General features: G+C 38.1%; 1 protein-coding gene across 2 annotated transcripts in view; it reads left to right on the top strand.

Moving 5' to 3' along the window:
• The window catches only part of CTPS2 (CTP synthase 2), a 76,732-nt gene that overhangs the window by 46,111 nt on the left and 5,292 nt on the right, over positions 1 to 25,329 (top strand). For both annotated transcript variants that reach the window (XM_074906741.1, XM_074906750.1), the window contains exons 14-17: positions 10,755 to 10,851; positions 12,915 to 12,970; positions 14,615 to 14,711; positions 18,140 to 18,284. In XM_074906741.1, coding sequence (XP_074762842.1) covers positions 10,755 to 10,851; positions 12,915 to 12,970; positions 14,615 to 14,711; positions 18,140 to 18,284 — 395 coding nt within the window. The remainder of the gene's footprint in view (positions 1 to 10,754; positions 10,852 to 12,914; positions 12,971 to 14,614; positions 14,712 to 18,139; positions 18,285 to 25,329) is intronic.

Here is a 25,329-nt window from a genome sequence, read left to right on the forward strand (position 1 = left end):
TTTTCTGTTTTCTTAATTCTGTATTTTTTGCCTCCCATCCTTGATTTGTATGTGCTGTTAGGATATTCCAGACTGTAAGTTAAGCACTGAACAACAGAACTGCATTTGCAATGGATTCAGCAGGGATTCACTGTAGACCTGTGCTTTTTGACTCAAAATAGTTTCTCATGCTCTCTGACTCTTCATTCTGTCATTGGAGACAAACTATTAGAGGTGCAGGTGAAAGATAAAAAGTGATTTATATGGGCACCATTAAATAATGTTGCCTTTGTGTGGTTGTGGCTGTTGTGTGTTGCTTTGTGTAAGAGCTAGCTGGTGTGCTAGCTGCATGTTGTGTGATACTGTGCTCGTTGGTCATGCAGCCTAGAACATTTACTGTGTGGCAGTATCTTTTGCTGGTTTCTTGGTAAACATTTGTAGCATTTGAATAGGTCACTGCATTATCTGTTGAATTGATCTGTACCTGGCCACCCACACTTTTCACAGAGGATGTCTGAATTATGCTGGGTGTGTTCATCTGATGTCATGCTAATTAAATGCCTATTTGATTTGTGGTATATAAAGGTGACATTATTCTATAGATATTACTTTCTTAGAAACAAATTTCACCATCTTGTTACTAAATAAGAAATGATCTGAAGATCAATTTCTCCTCCCCTTTGGCCTTTTTGCTAATGGTTCTCCTCATGCATGCACACATCCTGTCTGCTTCTCTGTTCTTACTTCCTTGTACGTATGTCTTCATATCTGATTGTATTTTAAAAGTATGTACCATATTCGTTTCTAAAAATGAATACATAGATTTACAATTCCGGTTTATTAGCAACCAGAACTGCACAGGTATGTGTGTCTGTTACTGTCACATTGACTCTAGACCTTGTAGTTGAATCCAGGCATCCTAGTGGTGCTCACTGGTGCCTTGTTGGGGTGCTTAACATTTGAGCTCTGCTGGTGTAGGTGGCGTGTATGCAACTAACTGGTCAAGCCACTTGCCTTTTTAAATGCAGTCTGAACTTGTCCCTTGGTACTTGTATAAACACAATTAAGGAAAGCAAATTCCAAAGAATTCTTGTCATTTGATGTTGAAGGGGATAGAGTTAATGTGCTATGGGGAGGATCATAAGGAGTGCAGAATTAAATTAAGATCTGAACAGTGATGCTTATCAGGTTTTTGGAGGAGGCAAAACAGACAAAGCGAGACAGGAAGGATCTTGCTCAGAAGGAAGACATAGTGGTTTCTGCTTGAAATAAAAACAATTTGGATTGCAGGTCATAAATCTTCTACCAGAATTAAGATACTTCTAGGCAAAATAATCTTTTACCAGCTGAATCTTTTCAGAGTGGAAGCAGGAAATTATTAAATGTAATGTAGAGCATGTGACAAAGCATCCCTGAAATGGCTGGCAGAGGTAACTAACGTAGTTAATCTCTGCTATGATATTAACATATATCATTCCTTTTGGTTTTCTGAAGTTGATGTGTACTGTTGTTGGATAGACAGTAATGAAAGTGCCAAGGTACTTTTTTTGAGAGATAATCTAACTGGTTAGAATTGTATTGTTGTAATTATCTCCCTATGGTGTTGTCTTTATTTTTTTGTTCTAATATAGTTTACAGTGTTCTTAGGAAATCCTAGAATTAAAAGTCAGTGCCTTGATTACCATTATGGTATCCAGCACTTGCATTTGTTCTTCTAGTTCTCCATCTGGAATGAGGAATGTTCCAATGATGTGTGAGAGAGTAATAACTCATGGAAGTAATTTCTGCTACTGCTATTGACTTCAGAGGGAAAGAACATCCCATTACTCATTGCTGGAGAGCTTTCCAGAGAGCTAGGTGTCCATTCGGTATGCTTAATGAGACATCCAGCATTCACATTGTTCCCTGTAATTTAGGAAAAGTTACAGGCATGAAAGACCAGATAGGCCAAGGTACTTTTACTATCTTAGGCATGCCATGAGAGACAAGTAGGAATAGTTAAAATTACAGTGATTGTACCATAGGCTTTCTGCCTAGAAATTCCTGCTATTAGTCCATAAGATTATCATTATTAGAATGTCTCAAATTTGTAAATTAAGTGGGAAGATCACTAAGTGATGGGTGACCAACTTCAGTTTTATAGGTCCTTTCATTTTGTATGCTTTTGTTACGGGGAACAGAACGTTACTGGGTAGCAGAGGTGAGGGAACTGGTGTGACATTCAAACAGTAGTTAAACCAAACTGGAATGTTCCAAAGAGGAAGAGAGAAAGAGGACAATACAAAAATGCATATAAAATATTCTAAGGTATTATGTAGTAGATATGAATCTCTGTTTAAACAGTAAAAGTGATCCTGCTTGTCTTCTGAAAACAGTTACTTTAGCTTGGACAGTGTTGTTCCTGGTTGTGAACCTTTGTGAGATGCCATTTCAAAATGCAAAATTGAAAACAAAGGGGAGAAGGAGAGGGAAGATAGGAAGAAGCATGACTATACTGTAAATTAGTATGAGAACTACTTTAGCTTTCATTATCTACATTTCTTCATTATCTATCTTCATTTCTACAAAGTTACAACTTAAATGTAAAAGAAGAATTGAAAGGAAAATAGACTTGCTCATCAGAACGAATTGGTTCAATTAAAGGTTACAGAGGTTGGCACGAGCTGGTTGTTTTGTGTGGTTTTGCAGAGCGGACTCAGCTGAACTGCTTGTTAAATGAATTTGATTGGCACAAGATTTTGGCACTGGGGGTAAAGTAACATGTACTTTCACAACTGTCTGCAGTTGTTTGCAACTTTAGGGGATTTTCTTGCAAAGATATGCAACCTGCAAAATACCTCACAGAAGTTTAACATGTTTGCTCAGCAGTGTCTTTAAAACATTTTAAGATACTTTCTCACTACTTTGCCTTTACTTGGGATCTTGGATTGTATTGTGGATTTTTTGTTCTTAGAAGTTAAAAGTTAAACATCAGAGAATTTTTTCTGGGTAAGTGTATTCTTTTTTCCTTCTATTCAGCTGATTTTCATAAAATGCTCACCTATAAGAGGTACTAATTTAGCTCAACTAGTAGAGAATTCTCTTTTTGATGTAAAAATGTCAGGTTTTAAATTCTGGTATCCGTTTCAAAAGGTGATCAATTGTTAAAGTTCATGGTCTGCCACTGACCTTTGGGCATGATATGAAGCATGATATCCTAATTGGAAAAAGTGGTACTAGGCTACTTCCTCCATATCTCTAGCACAGATATCCTTATGGAGTTAGAATTCTTTATTTGTTTCATTCATTTACTCCAAATTCTAAATAAGGCATTTTCTTATGGCAGTATCAAGCAATGTGATAGTATATTTTTTTCCTTCAGTTTAAAACCTCAATTTAATTATATATTCATCAAATGTATAGTAACTAAAGCAAGTTGGTGAAATCATCTTATAAACTGCATTAAACTTAATCTCAGTCAAGCATGTGTTGTCAGATAACATAAAAATTATTTATCAGGCTGAATCACAGACAGAATAAAGCCATTTCTCTTAAAACAGAACTTAAACCACAAAAAATACAGGTATGTTTAGATTTGTATTCTTATAAATGACATGGATTTCAAGCTCTAGATAGCATTTGCTCTTTGTTTCTTCTGGGAGTAGAGCTCTTACTTAAAAACTTCCAGTTCCTTTTTCAATTTTGAAGTACAGTATTCTACCATTACCTTTCTTTTTTTTTCTATTCGAACAGCTATCCTTTTGATAGGATCCTTTTCCATCTCCAATAAATAGAATAAATAGTCCACAGATATATTTTATTTCCATTACAACAACTGTTATATTTTACATGTGCGCACGCAATTTCAATAAATTTGTGACAAACATGCCTCTGCATCTGTCTTGGCAGGCCTGAAAAGGGGAGGGCTTACAAAAAATAAATCAGAAACAAATGGCTGTGTCTTGCTGTTCTGATTAGTAAGAGATTACTCAAAAGAAATCTTTCAACTGATCCAGGACCTTTCCAGGGATTTCTTCTCAGCTCTGAAGTACCTGGGAAATTTTACACCACAAAACCAGTACCTTCCAACTACTATAAAAATTAAAATAAGGCAATCTATAATCTTCTACTTGCTGCCCACTCACTTCCTTTCTAAAATAAATTACTCTGTTTCTGCATCCCTGATCATTAAGTACCGAATCACAGCTGGGTAGATCTGGAAGATGGACAGGCTAGCAGGATGACTGGTGACACCGTTCTGTGAGAAGGATCAGTGATTGGAATCCAGGCAGTCTTACTGGCAAGTCTGGAAGTGATCTCATTATGTTAGGGAAATGGGATGAAAAATAGTTGCAAGTTCTCCTCATCTTCCTGATTTTTATGGCAGATGAATGGAATGTCTTTAGGAAATACTAGAGTAGTGTAGATCATGGTACTGAACATTGTCTGGAAGCTGATACCAGAAATTCTCCTTAGTGAAGGTCTGGAGTGGTGAGCATTTGAAGTAAGCCATTTTCCTTCTGTCTTGCTTGCTGAAGGCACAGATAACTGATAATGAAGTTATTCTAACTAACGCTACCTTGTTCCTGAATGAGAAGTAAGTGGAATGGATTCTTGCTCTTGTGTGATAACTCAGTGTAGAGGAAGTACAGAACACGGACATTTTTGAGGATAAAATGTGTGCTGTGCTTTGTCTCTACTAAGGACAATCTTAGGTCTCTTTGGCTGTTCTGCATAGCTTAGCTAGTGGGGCTCGTCTGTGGCTGAGTCTTCCATGGCAGTTGCCTGTAGGATATAATTCTCTGAGTCTGAGACCATCAAGCATACTACTGTTTAAACAATCTCAGGCTGTAAGTTTTGATTATTGCTGTCTTATCTTTGTGGCTGGGCTCCTTGATGAAGATAGCACCAGGCTCTGTTTCCCTCTCTTTAAGTTCTTCCCACAGCTTTAGAATGCTCAGAGGCACAGACTTGCTTCATGCCTTTCTCCCCCTGGAAATATACCTCATGTGGATTTAAATGAATTTGGAAGGGCAAAATTTCACCTACTAGCAGTTTCAGTTGGAGAAATGCCCCTCAAAGGCAGTGATAGAGTTCTGATTTTTTAATAGATGTATGTGGTAGAAAGGGAAGGATTCCTCCTAGCTACAGATGTGCTGATTTTTCTGAAATTAAATTAGTGAATATTTGGTCATTAATTGTAACATGAGCTGGACCAGTCCAAGGCCTGAGAACACTCTTCCACTTTCTTTTAGTAATTCAAGTCTGTGGCAAATCCTGCACCTCCTGGCATGGCATGACTGGCACTCCAGTGTATTTCTATAGCTGGCACTGTCTGACCCTGTTCCTTTTGTTAACACTAACAGTCAACACTAACACTAACAGAAAATTTCTTCTTGATTAAGTCTTTAAGCTAACTCTGGGACTTGTGGTTGGAATAACTAGAATGAGTCTAAAATGCTCTTAAGCAATATCTATATGGGCTTTGCATATCAACATCTCCATTAACTTTCTCAGTTCACTGCACCATGCTTATGAGTGAGTAAGCACTGTTTGAAAAAGAAGTTATGCCCTTTATGACTTTTTCTGAAGAAAATTTTACAAAACATTCTGTACCAGAATTTCTGCTTATTCAGGCAGAATCTGTCTTAGAGAGTTTTTAGGCTTTAGTTAAATAAATGCTCTAGGGCAATTACTTAATTCTAGAATAGGAAACAACAGATCTCTGGAAAAGAAGATTGCCCAAATTGGAAAATGGTTGACAGTAACATGCCATGGGATTTTACGAGTTTAAGAAATTTAATTTCTTGAAGATTATATTTCTTTGAATATTTGTATACTGCTCTGTAGTTTAGTAAGGGAGGAGAGGACAGGATTTTTCAAGCTGGTTACACATATCACTATGTAGCTGCATGAATCCGCTATTGATGATTTCTGCTTTGATCTTACACATGATGGTGGTCTTCTATTTGAAAACAAGCATTACTTAAGTCAGAGTAATGGAGTACTGAGTAGTCTGAAATCTGCAAGTTGCTTTATGGCAACTAGTTCCATCCTAGAGGGCTGAGTGCTTTAGATAGGTGGACAATGGTGGAGTTTCCTTGGAACTAGGACGTCTTTGGGAAACAATGGAGTAAGGGATTCTGGCAGATCCTTGCACCTTCTTTTAATAATTGAAAATGTTAAAACCCTGGGTTTGGGTGTCTGTGGAAAGACAGTATCTTTTTTGTTTACTTGACAAGTTGGAAGCTGCATCTGCCAATTTTTTCTTTAGTGTTTGTCCTGTTGTTTCTAAAATGGTGTCTGGGTCTGTTTACTGATGAACTTGTGATTGAAACAGATCAGATTGAGTCTGTCAAGTACTGACTAATCCTGCAGAGAAACAGTGGAAGAGTCAATAAAAGAACGGGTTCCTCTAGTTTGTGTGGAGTTCTTGTCAGTTTGTGTTGCCTTTTTTTTTTTTCCAAAGATGTGTTCAGCAGGGATTAATATTCATCAGTACCTGTCACTGTATTCCTTGCTCCTGTCAGCTTTCCCTCTACACATCTCTTGTGTGCTGAGTGTCTTAGAGCCTCCTTTCAGTGTTCAGTTAATCTTTAGGGTCAAGGCTTCTCCTGATGTTTTGATCAGCGCTTACATGTATAGCAATTTCTTTCAGCAGTGACAAATCATTTGCTTACCAGAAAAGAGCAAAGTAAAAAGGCAAAAAAAAACCCTAAAACTTGCTTCCAAAGCTGACTTATCAATGAGCTGTTCAAATCAAGTAATGCTCCCCTCCCTCCCAACAAACACCACCCACTCTGCCCGGGTAACCAAGGTAGATGTGTTTCTCAAAATGGCATTGCAAGATGTGAAGCAAAACACAGACAAAACTTAATGGTCCTGGGGTGATTACTGAAATGATAGGTGTTGGATTTTCAGGGCCGTGGTTGCTCTGAGTTGAGCATCTGGGCTTGAGAGGTTTTCTCATTACCTTTTATGTTTCCTAACAACAATGAAATGATCCAAGCAGTAGATTTTTGAAAGAAGATTGCAGTTCATGGGTAGTTAAAGTCACTATTCATCAGTAGCATGATTTAATACTGATCAGACTGTTTTATATCTAGGATGTGCTTTGTGTTATGTCAGAGTGATTAATTATTTATTTCATGTTGGCTGTCTGCTGTGTAAATAATATGTGATCTCTGTAAAATCCCTGTAGTGTTGGCAGTTTTCAGAGATGTGGGTAAGAGAAGCCTAATTAATGCCTTATCTCTTCTTGCACCCTCCCTACTGATGCTTTTTTTTTTCCTTGTGGTGCCTGTGTTCTCTGCTCTTCAAAGAATTAATGCATAGTAAGAGCTGATTTATTCCGTGTCAGGAGGCATAATCTCTTTGAAGAATTTATTCAGTTGCACAGTTGTTCAAAATAACCACCACTAGAAGGTTTTGATCAAATAAATTCCGTAAATTATGGCAAAATTTTCCATAGTATGTATGTATTGATTTTTTTAATGCTTATTACTGTCCTAGGGCTGTAGGGCAGCGGTGCTGCTTTGCTTTTGAAAGCTTCTTGCACAGACTTTGTTGCAGAGAAACTCATGTAATAAATAAATGTTGAGGGTTGTGCTGTGTTGCTGAAGTTGGTCGGAGCCACAGAGCATATCAAAAGAAAGATCTAGAGTCAGAGCAGCTACGAGGTATTACTTCATAAGTAGCTCCTTTCCTTACCTGACTACAAAAAATAATATTTGAAGCCTGTCTATTTTCTTACTATCATAAACCTACAAAGCATAGGGATGGTGGAGAGCTGGTTTATAATGCACATATCAATAACAAAACCTGAACACACATAGTAAAATAATTGATATTGAAACTTAATACAGCTGTCATATTGGCAGAAAGTCTGCCACAGATAGAAATAAGATTCAACGGTTGTATCATGTGATGTTTCTTAAAAGATGCCTAAATTAAGACAGCAGACATTAGTGAAAGTTTTAATGGTTGGATCCTCTCTGAGTATGTGCCCCTGACCACACTAATGTAACTGTTGAGACAAGGAAGCAAGTCTTTTAGAAGACAAAGGTTAGTTGGGGAAAAATGTCCAAATCTTCCCTGTGAGACCATTTCTCCAGTGGAGTTCTTGTTGGGCTTTCAGCCCCATGTCGGTTCTGACCCAAAGGGCAGCAGAAGCTCTCAGCAGAGCAAATGAAGCTGTGCTTTCACAGCCTGGCTTCATTCCAGGCCAGTATCTAGAGCTTTAGTGGGAGTCATAAGAATCCAGTGTTTGATTTTTGCCTACTGAAAGAAGGAAGAGATGAGAGTGTGGCCATAACCTGTTTGAACTAATATGCTCTTCTAATGAAGAGGAGACAATATATTTGCTAACCGATGTTTTTGATTCTTCCTAGAGAACACATTTAAGCACAGTAAATTAGTGAAATCTGCTATGGACTGCATAGACAGGTCTGCTTCATTTGGAACCAGTGTTTTAACTGAGGAGTTTAAGAGCTAAACAGTGTCCTTCAAGAAGTTACCATCCCACTCATTGTATCCCCATGCTTCCTCCTATTTATGGCATTATGCTCAAAAGGTCTTGACTGAAAGGTGAAAATAGTGAAATCTATTTTTTTCTGAGAAGGCAGTGGGGGGGAGGGACCCCAAACACCTGAGTATTACTCTGATTCAGTTAGCAAAGTTAGACCAAAACATCCTACCTCGAATTTTTAGGAAGAAAAAGTCTAAAGCTGCGGTTAGGGGACAGTATTTACATGCTTGATACATTTTTGAGAATGAAGGAATGTCTAATATTGAATTTAGCCTCCAAACATAAGAAAACCCAAACAGACAAAAAGTTTTTCTTGTCAACTGAAAATATTAGTAAAACAGCTGTTAAATGTGAAATTTTTGTAATTGGAAGAGGAGCATATACTTGAAGTACTTGATAGGTGCTTATTACTGCTTCATTTCCATTTGACAAGAACCAGGAGCACAATTTTATCTGCAGTATGGGTGTAGACAATAAATAACACCTCATAGAAAACTTGTGTTTGATTTCAGAGGGTCAGGGTGTTTGACATATACACACAGTCTGCTGTATACACTCTTAACTGCTTCTGATGTTCTGTCGTTTTTTTGTGGCCACTACTTCAGGAAAAAAGTGAATGTAAATAGAAGGAAATAAAGTAAAGACAATCTCACATTTTTTGAAGTAATAAGGATTCAGTGAATGATTTTTTTTGTAATTATTTTTTGGTTTTTTAGCTTATGGGGGTTTTTTTTAGCTGAATGTGCTGCATAGTCCTCACCTTCATGATTTGAGAGGTAATTAGAGGATTTGTAATATCCCCCTGGTTTGATCACAACCTCTGCTTGTGACATTTTATAATGAGTATATAGTTTATAAATAACATTTTGAAGGTATAAGGTTATACAGAGATAATTGCACAGCTGAAATGCATTGGCACAAGGCCAAAGGCTAAGCACTTTCCACCATCCCCTCTAAATTGAATAACTTCGCTTTATGAAGTGTATCATCAGAAATTGTTTTCATTATTCCCGGAGGGTAAATTAAGGTTAATAAAAATCCAATTCCAGATTACCCATATGTGTGAATATTTGTATTTTTAGAACCTTTCTTTGTCAATTGCATTCCTCACTGACTGTGTATATGTGAATACAAGTATGTCAGTCACAGTTTCAGCTTACGTGTTTCTACAGTTTTGAACTGTTTTACCTCTCTGAGAGGGACTTCCTCTAAACATCATTGTGAGACCCAGCAGGACTTTTCAAACTGAGCAAAAGTAAATGTGTGCCTTCCACTAGGCTGTAGTTTCTCACATCCACTGAGTCCCACCATTCTGGATTCCACTTGACCTACATAGCAGCCATTTGACCTATCTGCTTCAGTCCTCAAAACCCGTATTTGTATATTCTCTTCTTTAAATGTTATCTTAAATAGCATATTCTTCGTACAAGGAAACCCAGTATTTTGTGGATTCTTGGGCACTCTGAGAAACACTTTAGTAAAGGTGAATTAGGGGGGAGTGTGTTCCATTTTCTCCCTGTGATAAATTAGTTACATATATAATCTGAAATAACACACACATGTTGGAGTCACCTTTTTTAGTGCTCCACTTTTACAGCACTAGATTAGAGTCTTGTAACAAGTGCCTTCTTTCCTCTTCACACTGATTCTTTGTGCCCTCCTTCCCACTTCCCAAAAAAGAGGACTTCTGCTGTCTTGATAAGACTGCTGTTTCTGCTTTTTAGTGTAAGAAAGAACACTGTGTATAAAAAAGGGTATAAGAAAGGGCCTAGTGTACAGGAATATATACCCAGGATAATCTTTCAGCATCTATCACTGTGTGGTTTAGGGATTTGCTTTTTCAAAGATAGTGTCTTTATCACTTGGTGGATTTTTTTGTCTATGAATTTATCAGTTTTTAAAAATCTATGTACTATTATAGCACCAAGAATAGCTTTTGGCAGAATTATCCTATGGCTAACGTTTTGATATCTTTAAGAGAAATGTTTTTTCCGCCCAAAAAATTCAATTAAGGAATTAATAAAATGCTTTTGTTGACCTTGGCATTAAATGGAAAAGTTTCACAGTCCCAATTTCACAGTCTATTACAGTCTCAATATTGAGAACAAAGCATTAGGAAAACCAAAGAGAAGTCATAATTGGGAATGCTTAGACAAAAAATAAATAATGTTGCCAGCTGTAGATCTATGCAACCTGTGATGCAGTTGTTGCCTTTTTTTTTTTTTTCTTAGTTGGATGAAACAGTGTTTAAACTGTTTTTTCTTTGCAGGTTATTGACATGCCAGAACACAATCCTGGTGATATGGGTGGAACAATGAGACTGGGGAAGAGGAGGACTGTTTTCAAAACACAGAATTCTGTTTTAAGTAAGTTACATTTCTGCTCATGTGATTTGCCTTTTGGATAGGAACTCTGTAACATGGCAAAGCAAAAATCCCAAAGCACTTTTTTTTAAAGGACTACAACCTCAAGCAAGCAGTTGGGAGACAGCTTCCCCAAGCTCATTCATTCTGATTCTGGTCCTACATATATGTGTCCAGGATCAGAATGTAAAGAAAGAAATGAGAGACATTTGGAAGTCCCAGTGAAAAGATCAGTTAGGGTCCAGTGCTTTCAATAAACACTGGGTAGACTGCTGAGATAACTGAAAAGCATTTTATATTAGTTTACTTCATTACTTTTTTTAGAACATCAGAGCATTCTCTTCCTGTTTTCTTTATGAGGTGACAGGATGTGTGAACCAGGGCTTCTTGTTCTACCCCTGAAGCTTTTTGGTAGAACTAACCCAAACTCCTACTGGTATGCTCTTGCTAGACCTAAACATTGCTTGTCATTCTGTAGAGTTGCCAGTACACCTCAGCCTCAAATGTCATCTGGCCTCGCTGCCTTAGTCCTCACCTTGTCTTTACACTGTTTGCTGGTTTGTATCCTAATTACAGTCAGGCCCTGCTTAACTCCAGACTGTGATCCAGCACTGCCGTAGGCCTAGCCCAGCTCTGGAAACAGTCATGTTTTGGAAAAGCGAATTATTTATTATAGAAAAGTAAAATGATATACTATAACAGAATGCTTCAAAAGGCAAAATAAAAGCAAGTAGAATATAGAACAAATGATTCAATTTGATCTGTATGTGTTTTAAAATTGAAATGATACTTGTCTTCCATTGATCAGCCTATTATACAGCACTAATATAAGTGACGCTGCAAATGTGTAAAAAGTGGTTTCTTGTCCATCAATTAAATATGGGCATATTTCTTGTATTGCCTTGCCCCTGACATTAATCTGAGCTATTACTATATTTAGCTATGCTGAATTTAGGGATTATATCCTTCTGAGCTTTTAAAAATGACATCGACTTCGGCAGGAGACCAAAGTGTAATACACATGCACATTTAATGAAAAATATGCCTTTCTAGAGGGTGCCCATGTTAGTGATCTGACTGACCTGGGTGATAGTTTGCCTAGGTATGATATAGATATGCATATCACAATGTACAAGTTGTTCTGTGGCCTAAACCCTTCTTGGAAATGTTAATAAAAATTAACATGTGTTGTAACTCTTGACCAGTATTACAAGTTGTTTAGAAAGCTCTGCTAATTTGCTTTGGAAAGCTGAATTCTGTTTCTAATGCTTTACGACTTGAATGGAAATAATGGTTTTGAGGTGGTGGGTCCTTAAAATTAACACATATATCACTTTTTGTAAAACTGCAGTACTATCACTCTACAATTTTGGGAGATCTTCTTGGTAGTGCAGTTCTTGTACCAACCCCTAAGTGAGATAGTAATCCTAATGACACTAGGATAAATTGAAAGCAGAGTTTAAGCCGTGACTGTAAGAGAGTTATGATTAAATTCTGTTTTACTGCTTACCTCTACCTTACTCATTGTTGCTCTGGAATGCAGAATGTTCCAGATTGGGCTCAGAGGAGTGTAAGAGTCATTTGGGTAATGAGATTAGGAAAACAGAAGAAAAACGATATTCTGTCATTGGAGGTATTATGCCAGCTGCCATGCATAATCTATTAAAATAGAACAGATGCTCCTAAAAGGCTTCCTTCACTGCACCTTTTGTGTACAACTGTTGTAAAACCCTGAAGGAATTTTATGTTGCTTGTTCACTCAAACATTTTTTTTATTTTATCTTGAGCTTTACAATTTAAATTAGTTTAAGTGTGGCCTTCAGACTCTAGTCTACCTAAGCTATTTCTGGTCAAGGAATGTTGAATATGAACCCTGAATAAACTCAGGTAGCATTAAATTAAAAGAAGCTAGTCATCACTCAGAAAAACAGAAAGCTGGACTGTGATAAATAGTGTCCTGTTATGTTTTATGTGTAAAATTTTTTTGAGGTTTAAATTATGAGAAATAGTTGTAGCAACTATTAAGCAAATCATTAGCATTAATTTCTTTTTTGTTGTATATTCAGGGAAACTTTATGGTGATGAAACGTTTGTAGAGGAGCGACACAGGCATCGATACGAGGTAAGAATGGCTAATGTACTTTAAAGCTTAAGCAAATTATGTTTCTCTTGATAGGCATGATTCCCCTTAAAGCCAGTGGGAGATTTCTTACATAAACATAACCCATAATTCAGTAATGGTTAGATAGTATAAATTAGATTGAAAGGAACCTCTGCAAATCTGGTCCAACTCCCTGTTTGGAGCTGAGCCAACTTTAAAATTAGATCAGGCTACTCAGGATTTTGTTGCACGTAGTTCTGAATCTCCCTGAAGAGATTCCACAACACCTTTTGGCAGCCTCTTCCAGTACTTAACCACTTCATTGTGAACCCTTTTTTCCCTTATATTTAATAGGAGATTTCCTTGGACAGTTTGTCTTTTGTCTCTCAGTCTTACGCTGTGCATCTCTGAGCAGAGTCTGGTGCAGTTCTCTGTATAGTGTCCCATTAGATAGTTGAAGTCAGCAACGAGATCCACTCTTTGCCCTTTCCAGGCTGAACAAATCCAGTTCATCCAATCTCTCCTATTTTGCATGTGGTCCAGCCCCCTAACCATCCTGGTTGGACCTCCTATGGACTTGCAATATTTTGTCAATTGCCTTCTTGTACTGAGGGGCCTGAAACTAGACACAGTATCACAGAGGTGTTCTTGCAAGTGTTCAATAGAAGGTAATGATCTAGAGTACTGTTTCTGTGGTAGAAAAAGCGCAGTGTCTTAGCAAAATGGTTTTGGAGAAGTGATGTCAGAGATTGCCTGAAGACTTCCCGTGAAGTATTTGAAAGGTAAAGGCTTACAATCTTTAAATGCATTGCTCCTTGGCCGATTTGGCTTATTTAAAGGATTAGATTATGTTCCAGTAGTGCACATTCTTTCATATTCTAAATGTAGGCAGCCTTCAGGCATCTGCAACTCCTACCGTCCAACTCTATAGACCCCTTGTATAGGTCCACTTCTCTGGTTGAGAACATCTGAGCGAAGGTGTCTGTGTACATTCAAAATTCGAGGAGACGGGCAAGAGCTGGACTCCTAGAGTTCTCTCTGAAATAGTTCAGAAGGGGCCTGACTCCATCAGTATCTCCAGAGGGGTCTGTGCTCTGAGGTGTGTGCATGCTACAAAGTGATTCAGACAATGTTAAGTTTTGTTAAAAAGCTAGGAGGTTAATGTGATGGTGGCAAAGGTGCTCAGAGTTTGAATATTAAATGAGTGGTTAGAACATCACCAAGGAAATGAAACAGCTCACTGCAGAGCTCTTCAGTTTGGAGGAGCTGAACCACAGTTTGTGTCATAACCACTGAAATGCAGTGTTCAAAGAGGAGGTCAGTCTTTGCGCCTACTGTAGTGGGCTGTTTAAAAAAAAGAGGAATGCAAGCTGCTCAGAATCAGGAGGACAGTGAGCAGAGAGGACTCTGGCTTTAATCTTTTGAATGTTATGTTGTAAGTTTTAAAATCACTGATCCATCTCTTATTAAATAAGCATGCCCACTTTTACAAATTTATACCAGAGAGTTGTTAAAACAAGAAAGCGAAAGTTCCCAACTCTTTTCTTAATTCTTTTCATTCTTGTATGCATACTAAAGACATTACAAGTAGCTACTACTGTTTGTTAAATCCAAAAATAAATAGAACTGTAAATAGAAAGTAAATTATTACTTTCAATATTTTAGGTGAACCCAGAATTGACTCACTGCTTTGAAGAGAAAGGTTTGAAATTTGTTGGCCATGATACGGAAGGGAACAGAATGGAAATTATTGAACTGGAGAGTAAGTGTCTTGCTTGTCTGTAGTACTTTCAGTATCTGTTAAAACCATGTAAACTAAAGGTTGATAAGTGGCAGGAAGGCACAGTATTTAGCTGTTGTAACAGCCAAGATCATGTGGGGGATGCTGCTGAGTCAACCTGTGTATTACAGTGGGTGAAGATTCAGAGGATGTTAGGGGAAGTCTTACACTTCTCAAGGATTGTGTGTATGTTTGATTACCAAGGAGAGACATGCTTCTTTTCCAAAAGGTCATAATGTATGAGTGGGATTTGGCTATACAGAATCATAGAGTGATTTGGGAGGTCATCTAGTCCAACCCTCTGCTTCAACACAGGGCTACCTTCAAATATAGATCAGGTTGTTGAGAGCCATATCTGTCAAATTTTGTATCACCAAATATGATATCTGTTGGACTTCAAACCACTCACCACTACTCTTTGAACCCAGCAGTCCAGCTATTTTTAAACTCAATTTGTAGTCTACCCATAGTCCATAGCTCCCAACTTGGATGATAGGAAACCATATCAAAAGCCTTGCTAAAGTCAAGATAAAGGAAGGGTATTGCTCTCCCTGCACACAAAGCCTGATTGTTCCCAAGCTTGTGGTGCCCAGTTGTCTTCCTGTTCTTCATGTGTCTGGAAAAGCTTTGGAGCAGGATTTGTTTCCTAATCTTGCCATAAACTGGGGCTAGTCTGACTGTTCTGTAGTTACTTGTCTTTCTTGAAGAAGGGCATGGCGACTGCCTTTTTCCAGTCATCAGGGACCTCTCACGATCACCTTGGCCTTTTAAAGATTAAAACCAGCTTCACGATGACATTAGCCTGCTCCCTAAGTATTTATTCTCCAATATTTATAGTCAGGTCCCAATAACTAATATAGGTTCAGTTTGCTTGAGTATACGAAATATGTATATATGCAGTATAGCCTAAGTATGAAAACATCACTGGAATATATTACCTAGACAGGCTGTGAAATCTTCATCCTTGAAAGACCTTCAAAACTTGACTAGACAAAGCAGTCAGCAACCTGATTTAACTTTGAACTTGACCCTGCATTGAGCAGGAGGTGGGACTAGAGACCTTCCAATCAGTTTCTGTCTCCTTCAGTTCCCTTCTGTTTAGAATTGTAGAAAGAAGTCTGAAAATCAAATAGAAAGCAAGCACCTTTCTTTCACGGAAGTGATTCAGATAAATGAGGGTTTGATACCTGTGGAAATCTGGTAGTTTTGAACTACTTTACCAAGTAAGACAAGTCTTTTAGAAAAGGTTCTGAAATGAAAAGGAGCTACACTGCATATGTTTGTTGAATGCTCCGCAGAGTACTCTTGGAAACAATCCCTTTGATTTTGCTCGATTCTTTGATTAACTCCTTGCTGTTAAGTCACTGTTGACTAGATGAGTATCAGGCACCTGAAGATGCAGGCTACCTTACAAAATCTTTTTTCTTTCCTTATGTGGCCCCTAATTGCCATTGGTTAAGATAAACTCCATGCACAGAAACATTAATTTATCATAAGAATACGTTATCATCCTATGGAGTGCTATTTGCAACACGATGTTCTTGAGAATTCATTTTATATCCTCTGTAGTATGTGGAAGAACAGTGCTGTAGCTTTGAACCAGGGTTTGAGTATGGACACCTACTTACAATGTCAAGCAACTGCACCATGGAGAGCAAAGGATACATGTGAATTCATAAACTACTAATTGTCATGGTGTTCCTTGCTTGGTTTGTTCCTGATAGATTACCTCTGTTGCGCATGCAGGTGTTGGGGGACTATTTTGTCTGCCCTGCATGAAACAACTTCTATAGAGAGCATTGTGAAATAAATCAGGCAGAATTTTTCAATTGCATGTTACTGTGAAAAGAATAAAAGCAACAGTAAAACCTGGAATTATTTCACAATGGGCTGCGAGGAGACTCTGATTACTAAAGAAAAACAATCATTATAGGGAGGAGGGAGGGTTGGAGCAGAAGCATGGAAATAGCAGTGCACCAGATAGCTTTGCAGCAAAATATCCCCACAGGAAATATTTGATGCTTTGTCATTGTCTTGTTTAACAGCTTTAAAGGACTAAATTGCATGGTAGAGAAAAAGAAGTTATGGGATAAATGTAGGATCCAGGTTCCCTTTAAGACCTAGCAGAGAGAAGAGCACTATACTAGATTATATAGTTTATCCTCATATTAAAAAAAAAAAAAAAAAAAAAGCAAGCCGCTTTCTTGTTATCACTTATCTCGTACTGCGGAGAAATTCTTTAACCATTCGGGATTATTTTGCTAACTGCCAAACCAGAAGAGTTCTGTGGTTAATTTTGTCCAGTGTCCTGGCACTAGAAGTGGTTAATGTTAGCTCCTTTAAAACAATATTCAAAGAAGGAACAGGTTCACAGCATGGGAGAGTGTGAAAACATTTTTCCTTCCTTATCCTTTCGAAGAAGACAGAAGGAAAGCAGAAGCAGTGGTAAAGAGATACTTTGATTGGGAAACAGCTGAAGGTTTAAGAGAAGGTGAAGCAGCATGGCTTGTTTCACTTAGCAGGCAGAGTTGAATGATGGTAATACTGTCATCCTTAATCACACAGGGCAAACAGCAGGGAAGTAGAACACCTTAAGAAATGGATATAAGTTGTCTGTAACAAAGATGGCCTGTGAATTAGGAAAAGGTTTGAAAGCAAAAGGAGAGAGTATTAGAAGAGCTTTCTAGTGGGAGCAAAAAACCCAAAGGGTGTTACAGCAGAGCCTTGACCCTTTGTGCATGAGACTACATGATGTAGCTCCATTCATTAACAGGAGACTGGACTTCATGTCCCAGGCCTAATTATTTGAATCTTGTTTTCCCCAGTCTTCTATGTATGTTGCTTTCATATACATGTCTTAGTGTGTAAATAGTTGCTGTATGATAATGCTTGGTCTTTTAGGAACTGTTTTATTTTTTCCCTCAGATATGTATGTGTGCATGTTCTGAATATACATGCACAAATATATATAGGAAACCAAAACACTGTCAAAATAACACGATACATGTAGACTTTGTGGTTGTTCTCCCCCCCTGCCCCCCTTACGTTTCGGTACAGGTTTATTATTCAGATTTTAATTACATCATTGTGCACATTAAGGTTGAATCACAGGATGATTTTTCCTTAATTTGCCTTACTAACATTCTCCATCTGTTGTCAGTTGCTTTTCATGGAAAAAGTTAAGGTTTTCATGGAAAAAGTTAAGGTTTTCATGGAAAAAGTTAAGGTTTTCATGGAAAAAGTTAAGGTTTTCATGGAAAAAGTTAAGGTTTGTGCTGCCTCGCCCTTAAATTCACACATGCTGATCTGGACTCCTGTGTGAAATCTTCAATAAACTTTTTTCCTAACAGTTGTTCTAAATACTGTCTTCTTCCTACATCTTAAAATTTTCTTTGGCATCTGTCTTGTAGATCATCCATATTTTGTGGGGGTTCAGTTCCACCCAGAGTTTTCCTCAAGACCTATGAAACCTTCACCTCCATATCTTGGACTGTTGCTAGCAGCAACTGGGACGCTCAATGCATACCTGCAACGCGGATGTAAATTGTCTCCAAGGTAATCTTTCTTACTTGCCTGCAGTTTGACAGACACATTTTTGAAGGGACTATCCCATCCTTAAATTCAGCAGTCCAGAAGAGGCAAAGGAGTTCTTCATGTATTGATTTACTTGTTCCTGTGCGTGCCTGACATAAACCCTGGTGTAAACATTTCTGTAAGCAGTAAGCACAGTTCCTGACTTCCTCCTTGTCAGAGGCTATTAGAGCTAAAGCCAGATCCATACGTTATAACTAGAAAGAAGTTAAAAACCTTCAGTAAATTTATGTGAAGTTAGTGGCCTCCTGTGTTACCTCTCATTAACGGTAGTTTCACAGTAAAGGAGATTTGCTAGAGGATCAATCAATGAAGTGAAATTCTTACCTAGTTATGTTTGAATGATGATAGTAACAAAAGGAAAACACTGATTTTATTTTGCCATAGCTAAATAAATTAATACCATCTAGCAGAGACAGGCCTGAAACAAAACAGTTGGGTTATCTTTAGATTTATGGAAGGGTTTGGATCTAGATCAAAACTGGATGGTTCAGCCAAAATAAAAACCTTTATCCCAATTCCCTTGGATGCAAGAGGTTTTGGTTTACTGAATGTAGCAATAGTTTTTAGCCAGTGTTAACTGTTTGTTGTTTATTTCAATGATATTAATAATAGTTAAAGTTTCATTACAATAAAATAATAGAGAGTTCAGAGAGAAGTCTAAGGTACAATAACAAAAATGGAAAAAAAATTCCAAATAAATCGCAGAATGACTGAATAACAACACAGAACAGATTCAACTCTGGCTTACTGGCTTTTCCTCTAAACAAGGCACCCAACCTAATTGTTTTGTGGGTTCAGTTTTTTTTGAGCATTGTTTTCTATTAAAATGAAGTCCTTTTCTTAAGTGAGAAATAGAAATTTTATTCAGGTTTCAGTAGTAATGGAAAATAGCCAAGCTAGACCAGATAATCTATTTTGGTACACTGCTCCTTGTGGGTGTCAGTTATCTTTCATAAATGCACTTCATCCTTTGCTTACCCTGGCCAATTGTGCAATGTACTTAGTGAGTTTCTTTCTGATCTGCAAACTACAGCTTGATTGAAATACTCCTCTTACCTTAGCCTGTCACTGTTATTAGTGGTCATAACATTATCTGCCATTCAAAATTTGTGCCAGTGCATTACACAGGTCAAATTTTTGTGGTGCTTGGCAGGAGGGAGTCTTCAAGCACAGTGATCTTCAGTCTTTTCCTCTTGTGGTCATTCTCTGCCTCACAGTTCATCTTATTTCCCAGGTCCCAATATTCTTTCCTTTACTGCTTCCTCCCATAAGTATACTCATTCTTCTCTCTGAGATAAAGAAAAATTACTCTTTTTTGAATGGGTGATCAGCATGTGTCCTGCTAGTTTAAAATCAAATCCTTTAGCATTATAGCAAATATGTTTTCTAACCTTTGTTTCAGCAGTTACCAAATGTGCCACACTTACACTTATTTGAATGAATCAGTAAAAAAGTATACCCAACTCTTTTTCTTCATGTTCATAAAATAAACTCCAACCAACACTTAAACATTTAGCAAAGACAGAAATTCATACCACAAAACTTTATATATAAAAATACAAATTTTACCATTTACCTAGTTACACTGCAATCAAGCAAACCTCCTCTGTCTTGAGAAAGAGCATTAAAATAGAAAACATTTTGAGGCTAGAAGAGTAGCATTTTTCAGGAAAGAACATTCAGGAGGGAATTTCAGTGCTAATTACAGCACACCCACTCATATTAACATACCCACCTGCTGAGTGGAAAGGATTTCCTATTTAAACCTTTAAGCCTCAGAATGCTGGTGATTTCATTGAGCAGTAAAGCTAAGGCATGTCATACAAGACTGAAATAAATCTGAGGAGAGGATTTTCTGCACACCTCATCCAGCATTGCCTATATGAATTGTAGTCATGTTGTTGACTACAGTAAAGACGTAGCCTGCAAGAGAATTTATGGAGGCCAGCAAGTTGAGCAGATTACCTAAACTAGGCTGTTAAAAATACTAAAAAGACAGTTAATGATGAAGTCCTGAGACAAAAGGAAATAACATATTTCAGCGTGAGATTCTTAACAGCAAATCATTACCCCAGAATGTTTAACAGCCTCATAATTAGGACACACTTTTAGAACATCTGGTACCTGGACAGAAGCCCTAGCTTCTAAACAGAGCAAACAATAAATTTAAAGATGCATTGTACTTCCCAGGTGAGTGCTCTAAACAAATAAAAGTGAATAAACCTTCTCTTAAATTTTTTTGAGGCCCAGTCTGGTAGACAGTCCAAGGATGCTTACACACAAGCACAAGCACAGTTTGAGACTGGAATGCATCCTTTGGGGTAAACTTAGTCCCAGAAGCTTTGATGTGTACAGAGACAGTCAAGAACTGAGCAAAGGATCAGAGTAACTAACTCAGTGATGAGTTTTTACTTAGTTACCTGAAGTGGTAGTTGTGCATTTAAGTTGCCTTTGTGGTTTCAGCCTCTTGTGCTTTATGGCATGAGTGCCTAACCATCAGACAAAACCATGTACTTCGTTTCCTTGTGAATGCTGTTAGATCTTGACCTTTTCCAAATCTTTCCGTGGGAGTACTGAAGTGACCATTTCATACATAGCTGAGGATGGTGAGCAGCTGCCAGTTTACATGCTTCATTTTAAAGGACAAAGAAAACCAGAACCACGGGAGACTCAAAGTGTACAATACCCACAAATACATTGTTTTTTAAGAGAAACCAAAAGATTTTAATAGAAAACTAGTGGATGAAGAGGGGAACTTGAGATATAATGTTGTTGGCTTTTACTTAGTCTTTTGGAATTTCACTTGGAAACAATAATAAAAACTGGCTTATCTTTGGGAACAGTGTCATATGGATTGCAAAACCACTGATGTACAATAAAGCCATGTTGCTGGGGTTTTTTCCCATAGCAAGTTTAACATCAGCAAGAGTAGGCTACAGTATATTAATGATATTTGCAAATAATATAATTCAAAGAGGAGATGAAAGCACTATTCAGAACAAAGGAATAACATAGAAAGATACAGAGAATGTAGAAACCTGAGCTGAAAATAATGGAATCTTGTGATTCTTTGGAGAAAGAGACTATCAGGCTAAAGATAAATAATTTAAACACAAATGTCCAGTAGATGGGAGGAAATATAGGAAGTGAGATATATTCCTAGGTGAGAAAGTATGGGCAACTAGGACTGCTGCCAAAAGAAATTTTTACAAGTCATTAATGAATATAGTAATGGAAGGCACCAATCCAGTGCCATCTAGTCACAGAGTAATCTTAAGTTCTGGGCAGTTTATTAATAAAAGATGAGTTATGAGTTGCATTCAGAGGCAAGGAACAGAAGTGGCCAGAGGATAGGAGTGGTGCATAAAGAAGAAAAATCTCAGCAGACTTGTCCATATGGTGCTTACTGCACTAACATGGTCCAGTTGTCTCCCAAACCAGCTGTGTAGGGATGTTTGGGCAAGCACCTATAAACAGAACAGGAAGAGCCTGTGAGACATGTTCTGGTGTGCGAGCGACAAAGGAGATAGGGGCAGGGCTGTTTCTGATGTTCCCTGTACATTGTCCCCAACCAATAACACATCTGGCACAGCTTCATATTTCTGCCACTGGCCAAATCCACACATTTCAGAGGAAAGTGAAGCAAATCTTGTGGCTTGAAGACTGTCAAGAGAACAGCAAGCGAGGGGCTGCTCCACAAAAGACAATCCAGAAGCCAGAGGTGGCAGCTGGTACTAGTAGGGGTAGTGTCCTCACCAGCAGGAATCAGTGCCATGGTCACCAAAGAACGCAAGTGGACTGACTCCAGTGACAGTCACCATGTCTTACAGACAGTCCAGTGCAGAAGTACAAAGTGATGAGTCAGGTCTGAGCTCAGTCCAGGAAGTCCAGTTGACAAGTGACTGCAGAACTACAGAGATGGGTACAGGTGTGCCTGTGACATAGCTCAGGCAAGGACTGGGGGCCAAGGCTCCTGGACCCGTGGGTGAAGGCCCCGGGTGAGGATGGTCAGGGCAGCTAAGATCTATTGGTACTCTCAGAGCTCTTACAGGAAACTACAGAAAGAGTTTTGAGGGAAATCCCTTCTCAACCATAGTGGTACTTAGTGATGAACTTAGGAATGGTTAGTTATGGCAGTTAATTTGTCATTTTAAAGTTAGATGTTTAGAGTGAAGATACTTCTGAGCTGGTCACCCCAAGTCTTCTGTGGTCGCTAGGTGAATATGCACTCCAGCGGAGCCAGTCAGCTCATCATAATGGTTGAGTGGGTCAGAAGCATTATAGCCTACAAGTGCCTGTTTCTTTCCATTGACTGTAAGAAGCAGGTGGTAACTATTTCAGATAAAGATGTCTAAAGAATTAAATCCCATGCATGAGACTCAGCTGATAGTTTTTATAATACCCAGATATGTTCTGACATCTTGGTTATGATTTTTGTGATGCTGGGTCCTGATAAATCCATTATCCTAAATCCAGTTACGTGAGTGCAGATGTCTGGCAGGTTGGAACTGGGGAGTCTTAGGTATGTACTGAGGGATTCTTTAATGAAATGATGTTTCATGAAAGCACAGGATCATATAATGATGGTGATCATAATAAATAATATATGGTCATATAATGATTGTAAAAATATGCACTGAGAAATACGGGTGACTGCAATTATAACCATTGCACAATCAAATATGCATTTATTTTAATAATATTTTAATGACTATAATAATTGTAATCATTCAGCTTTATGTGGAGGGAATAAATAATTGACAGATTTAGTTTTGCTAGGTTCTCGAAAGCTGTAACAATTGTTTGTTTTAAACAGCCACAGCCTGTACTAAATGTAATTACATTTATCTTTAATTTGCATTAAGGAAGAAATGCACTTAGCTTGGCTCCTGTCTTTGCAGGGAATAGCATTACTGTAACAATTGTTTAAATTGCTTACATTTCTGGAAAAGGACTTTTTTGTCAATGATACATTAAAAAAGGATGAAAAAAAGCCCCTCTGAAACTGTGTCAAATCCTTTGTTTTTAAAGAAAGTTGATCAGGATTTTCCAAATGAAACAAACAGAATGTTCAAGGAGTACCCATTTTACAGTTGGCTGTGTTTCTTAGCAAAAACATTGAAAGCAGGCAGTTTGGTACTTTTGAGCAGCTGTTTGAGAAATACGGATTTAAAATTGATCTTAATTCTAGTGGTTTTGTAGCAGAGATTGGTTGCTGAGGTGATGTATTACAGCTTCATGCCATGTGGGCCCAGCTATTGGCTGCCTTCTGTACCATACTGATAGGGAATCTTATCATCTTGCCTCCTTCCATGCCTTAGATGCATGGCAGAGGTATGATGATGTCTCTGTCAGTAGAACAGAGAGGTCTGAAATGGGCATGTATTTGGTAATAATGGAGCATATGCAGGGGAAGCTCTTTTTATTGTTTACATCTTGAGAAGAGAGGGATCCAAGAATGAGTGAACTTTAAAACATAAGAAAACTCCATAACATAATTTCCCAAGAGAGGATGTTTTCATTCCTCCAGTCAGGAAATGTGTTGCAGTTCACTGCAAAGTGAAATACCAGCTAGGTACTGGTTGCAGTTAGCTGCAAAGTGAAATATCAATGTGAAACATCTACTAGTTGGCATTTCACTTTGCAGTGAATGCATTACCTTTATCTACAGGTAGATTAGGTGTAAGGATCAAAGTGACCAAAATTCTTCATCTTGATGACTGAAGTGATTGACCAGATGCAGTGACACTGCATACTCTGAGTTTTAGTCTGTTTTCTCTAGGCCACATCTTTATACTCTGGATCCCATTTAAAAAGGGTATAATAGAACCACTGTGGTGGCCTTAGATCTGCTCATTAGCTCCTTTTTGTTGGAGTCCACTGTTGTAAGAATTGTTACAAACAAGGTGAAGTGGGTGTCAGTTTCCTGCCCAAGATAATTACTAATTAATTTGTAGACAAACTGAGAGGAAACTTGTGAAAGGAAATGTAAGCATATTTTTTTAGTTGAAGGCTCAGTGTGAAAAAGAATTTCATAAAGGAAAAGCCAGGCTTATTTGATTTCCCACCACCACCACTTTCATAACTAGCACATTTAAGTAAGGTTACGTAATATTAGCAACTGTGAGCCCAAAATATCCATTTGGGATTTGTGTTTAACATCCCTATAGCAATTCAGTGTAATTTGAAAGGAAGTACACATTTATTTTGGAGAGGTATGATGACTCATTTATGGTTCATACCACCTGGAGCCTTTCTTCAGATTACTCATCAGTTTAATACAGTTCATATCACAGTAAATCTTACGAACTGGACATCAGCATAGGTTTGAAACTATAACACCTGAAGATATACCAAGATTTATGAGGCCCTGTTTGCTTTCAAGTCCACTGGCAGCTTAACTCTTGAAGAAGTTCAGGTTTCCTTGGAGTCCAGGTTGTTCTTGCTACCATGATACCACAGTTTCTGGGGGTGCTCAGAGATATCATTCAAGAAACTGTGAGACTGACAGTTACATGAGTCTGAAGCCCCAGAGCCAATCCTTACCTGGGTATTTCTTGCCATTGTGGCACTGCCTGTTAGAGATAAAACTGACTTAACACCCAACAGAACAGTCCTAAAGTAGGGGAAACTGTGAAGTGCTACTGCAGAAATCAAGAATGTGATGACAAGAGCCCTTCTCTGGGATGTGGAGTCAAATCTTGCACTGAACTGGGCAGTGTGGGAACAGGAACAAAATTGTCATCATCCGAGTAAGTGTTTTAGCCTCCGAGCTAGTGGCTAGCCAAATGACCCTCAGCTTCTGCAAACTGGAAACAGGCCTGAGGAGTTGGGGTGGTAAGTCAATGAAATGATGGAAGCATCCAGTGTTGTGTGACTGCTTCCGTGGGTGAATGCCTCTAAAACCTATGTCATTGAGTGGGGGAGGATGAGAGTGTTGGGTGGGGGTCAGTGCCTGTTCAAGAGACGAAGCTGAGCAGTTCTCCACTCACCTTATTGGTCTCTG

Source organism: Athene noctua, chromosome 1 (assembly GCF_965140245.1).
Source record: "Athene noctua chromosome 1, bAthNoc1.hap1.1, whole genome shotgun sequence".
In the NCBI taxonomy this organism is placed as follows: Eukaryota; Metazoa; Chordata; class Aves; order Strigiformes; family Strigidae; genus Athene; species Athene noctua.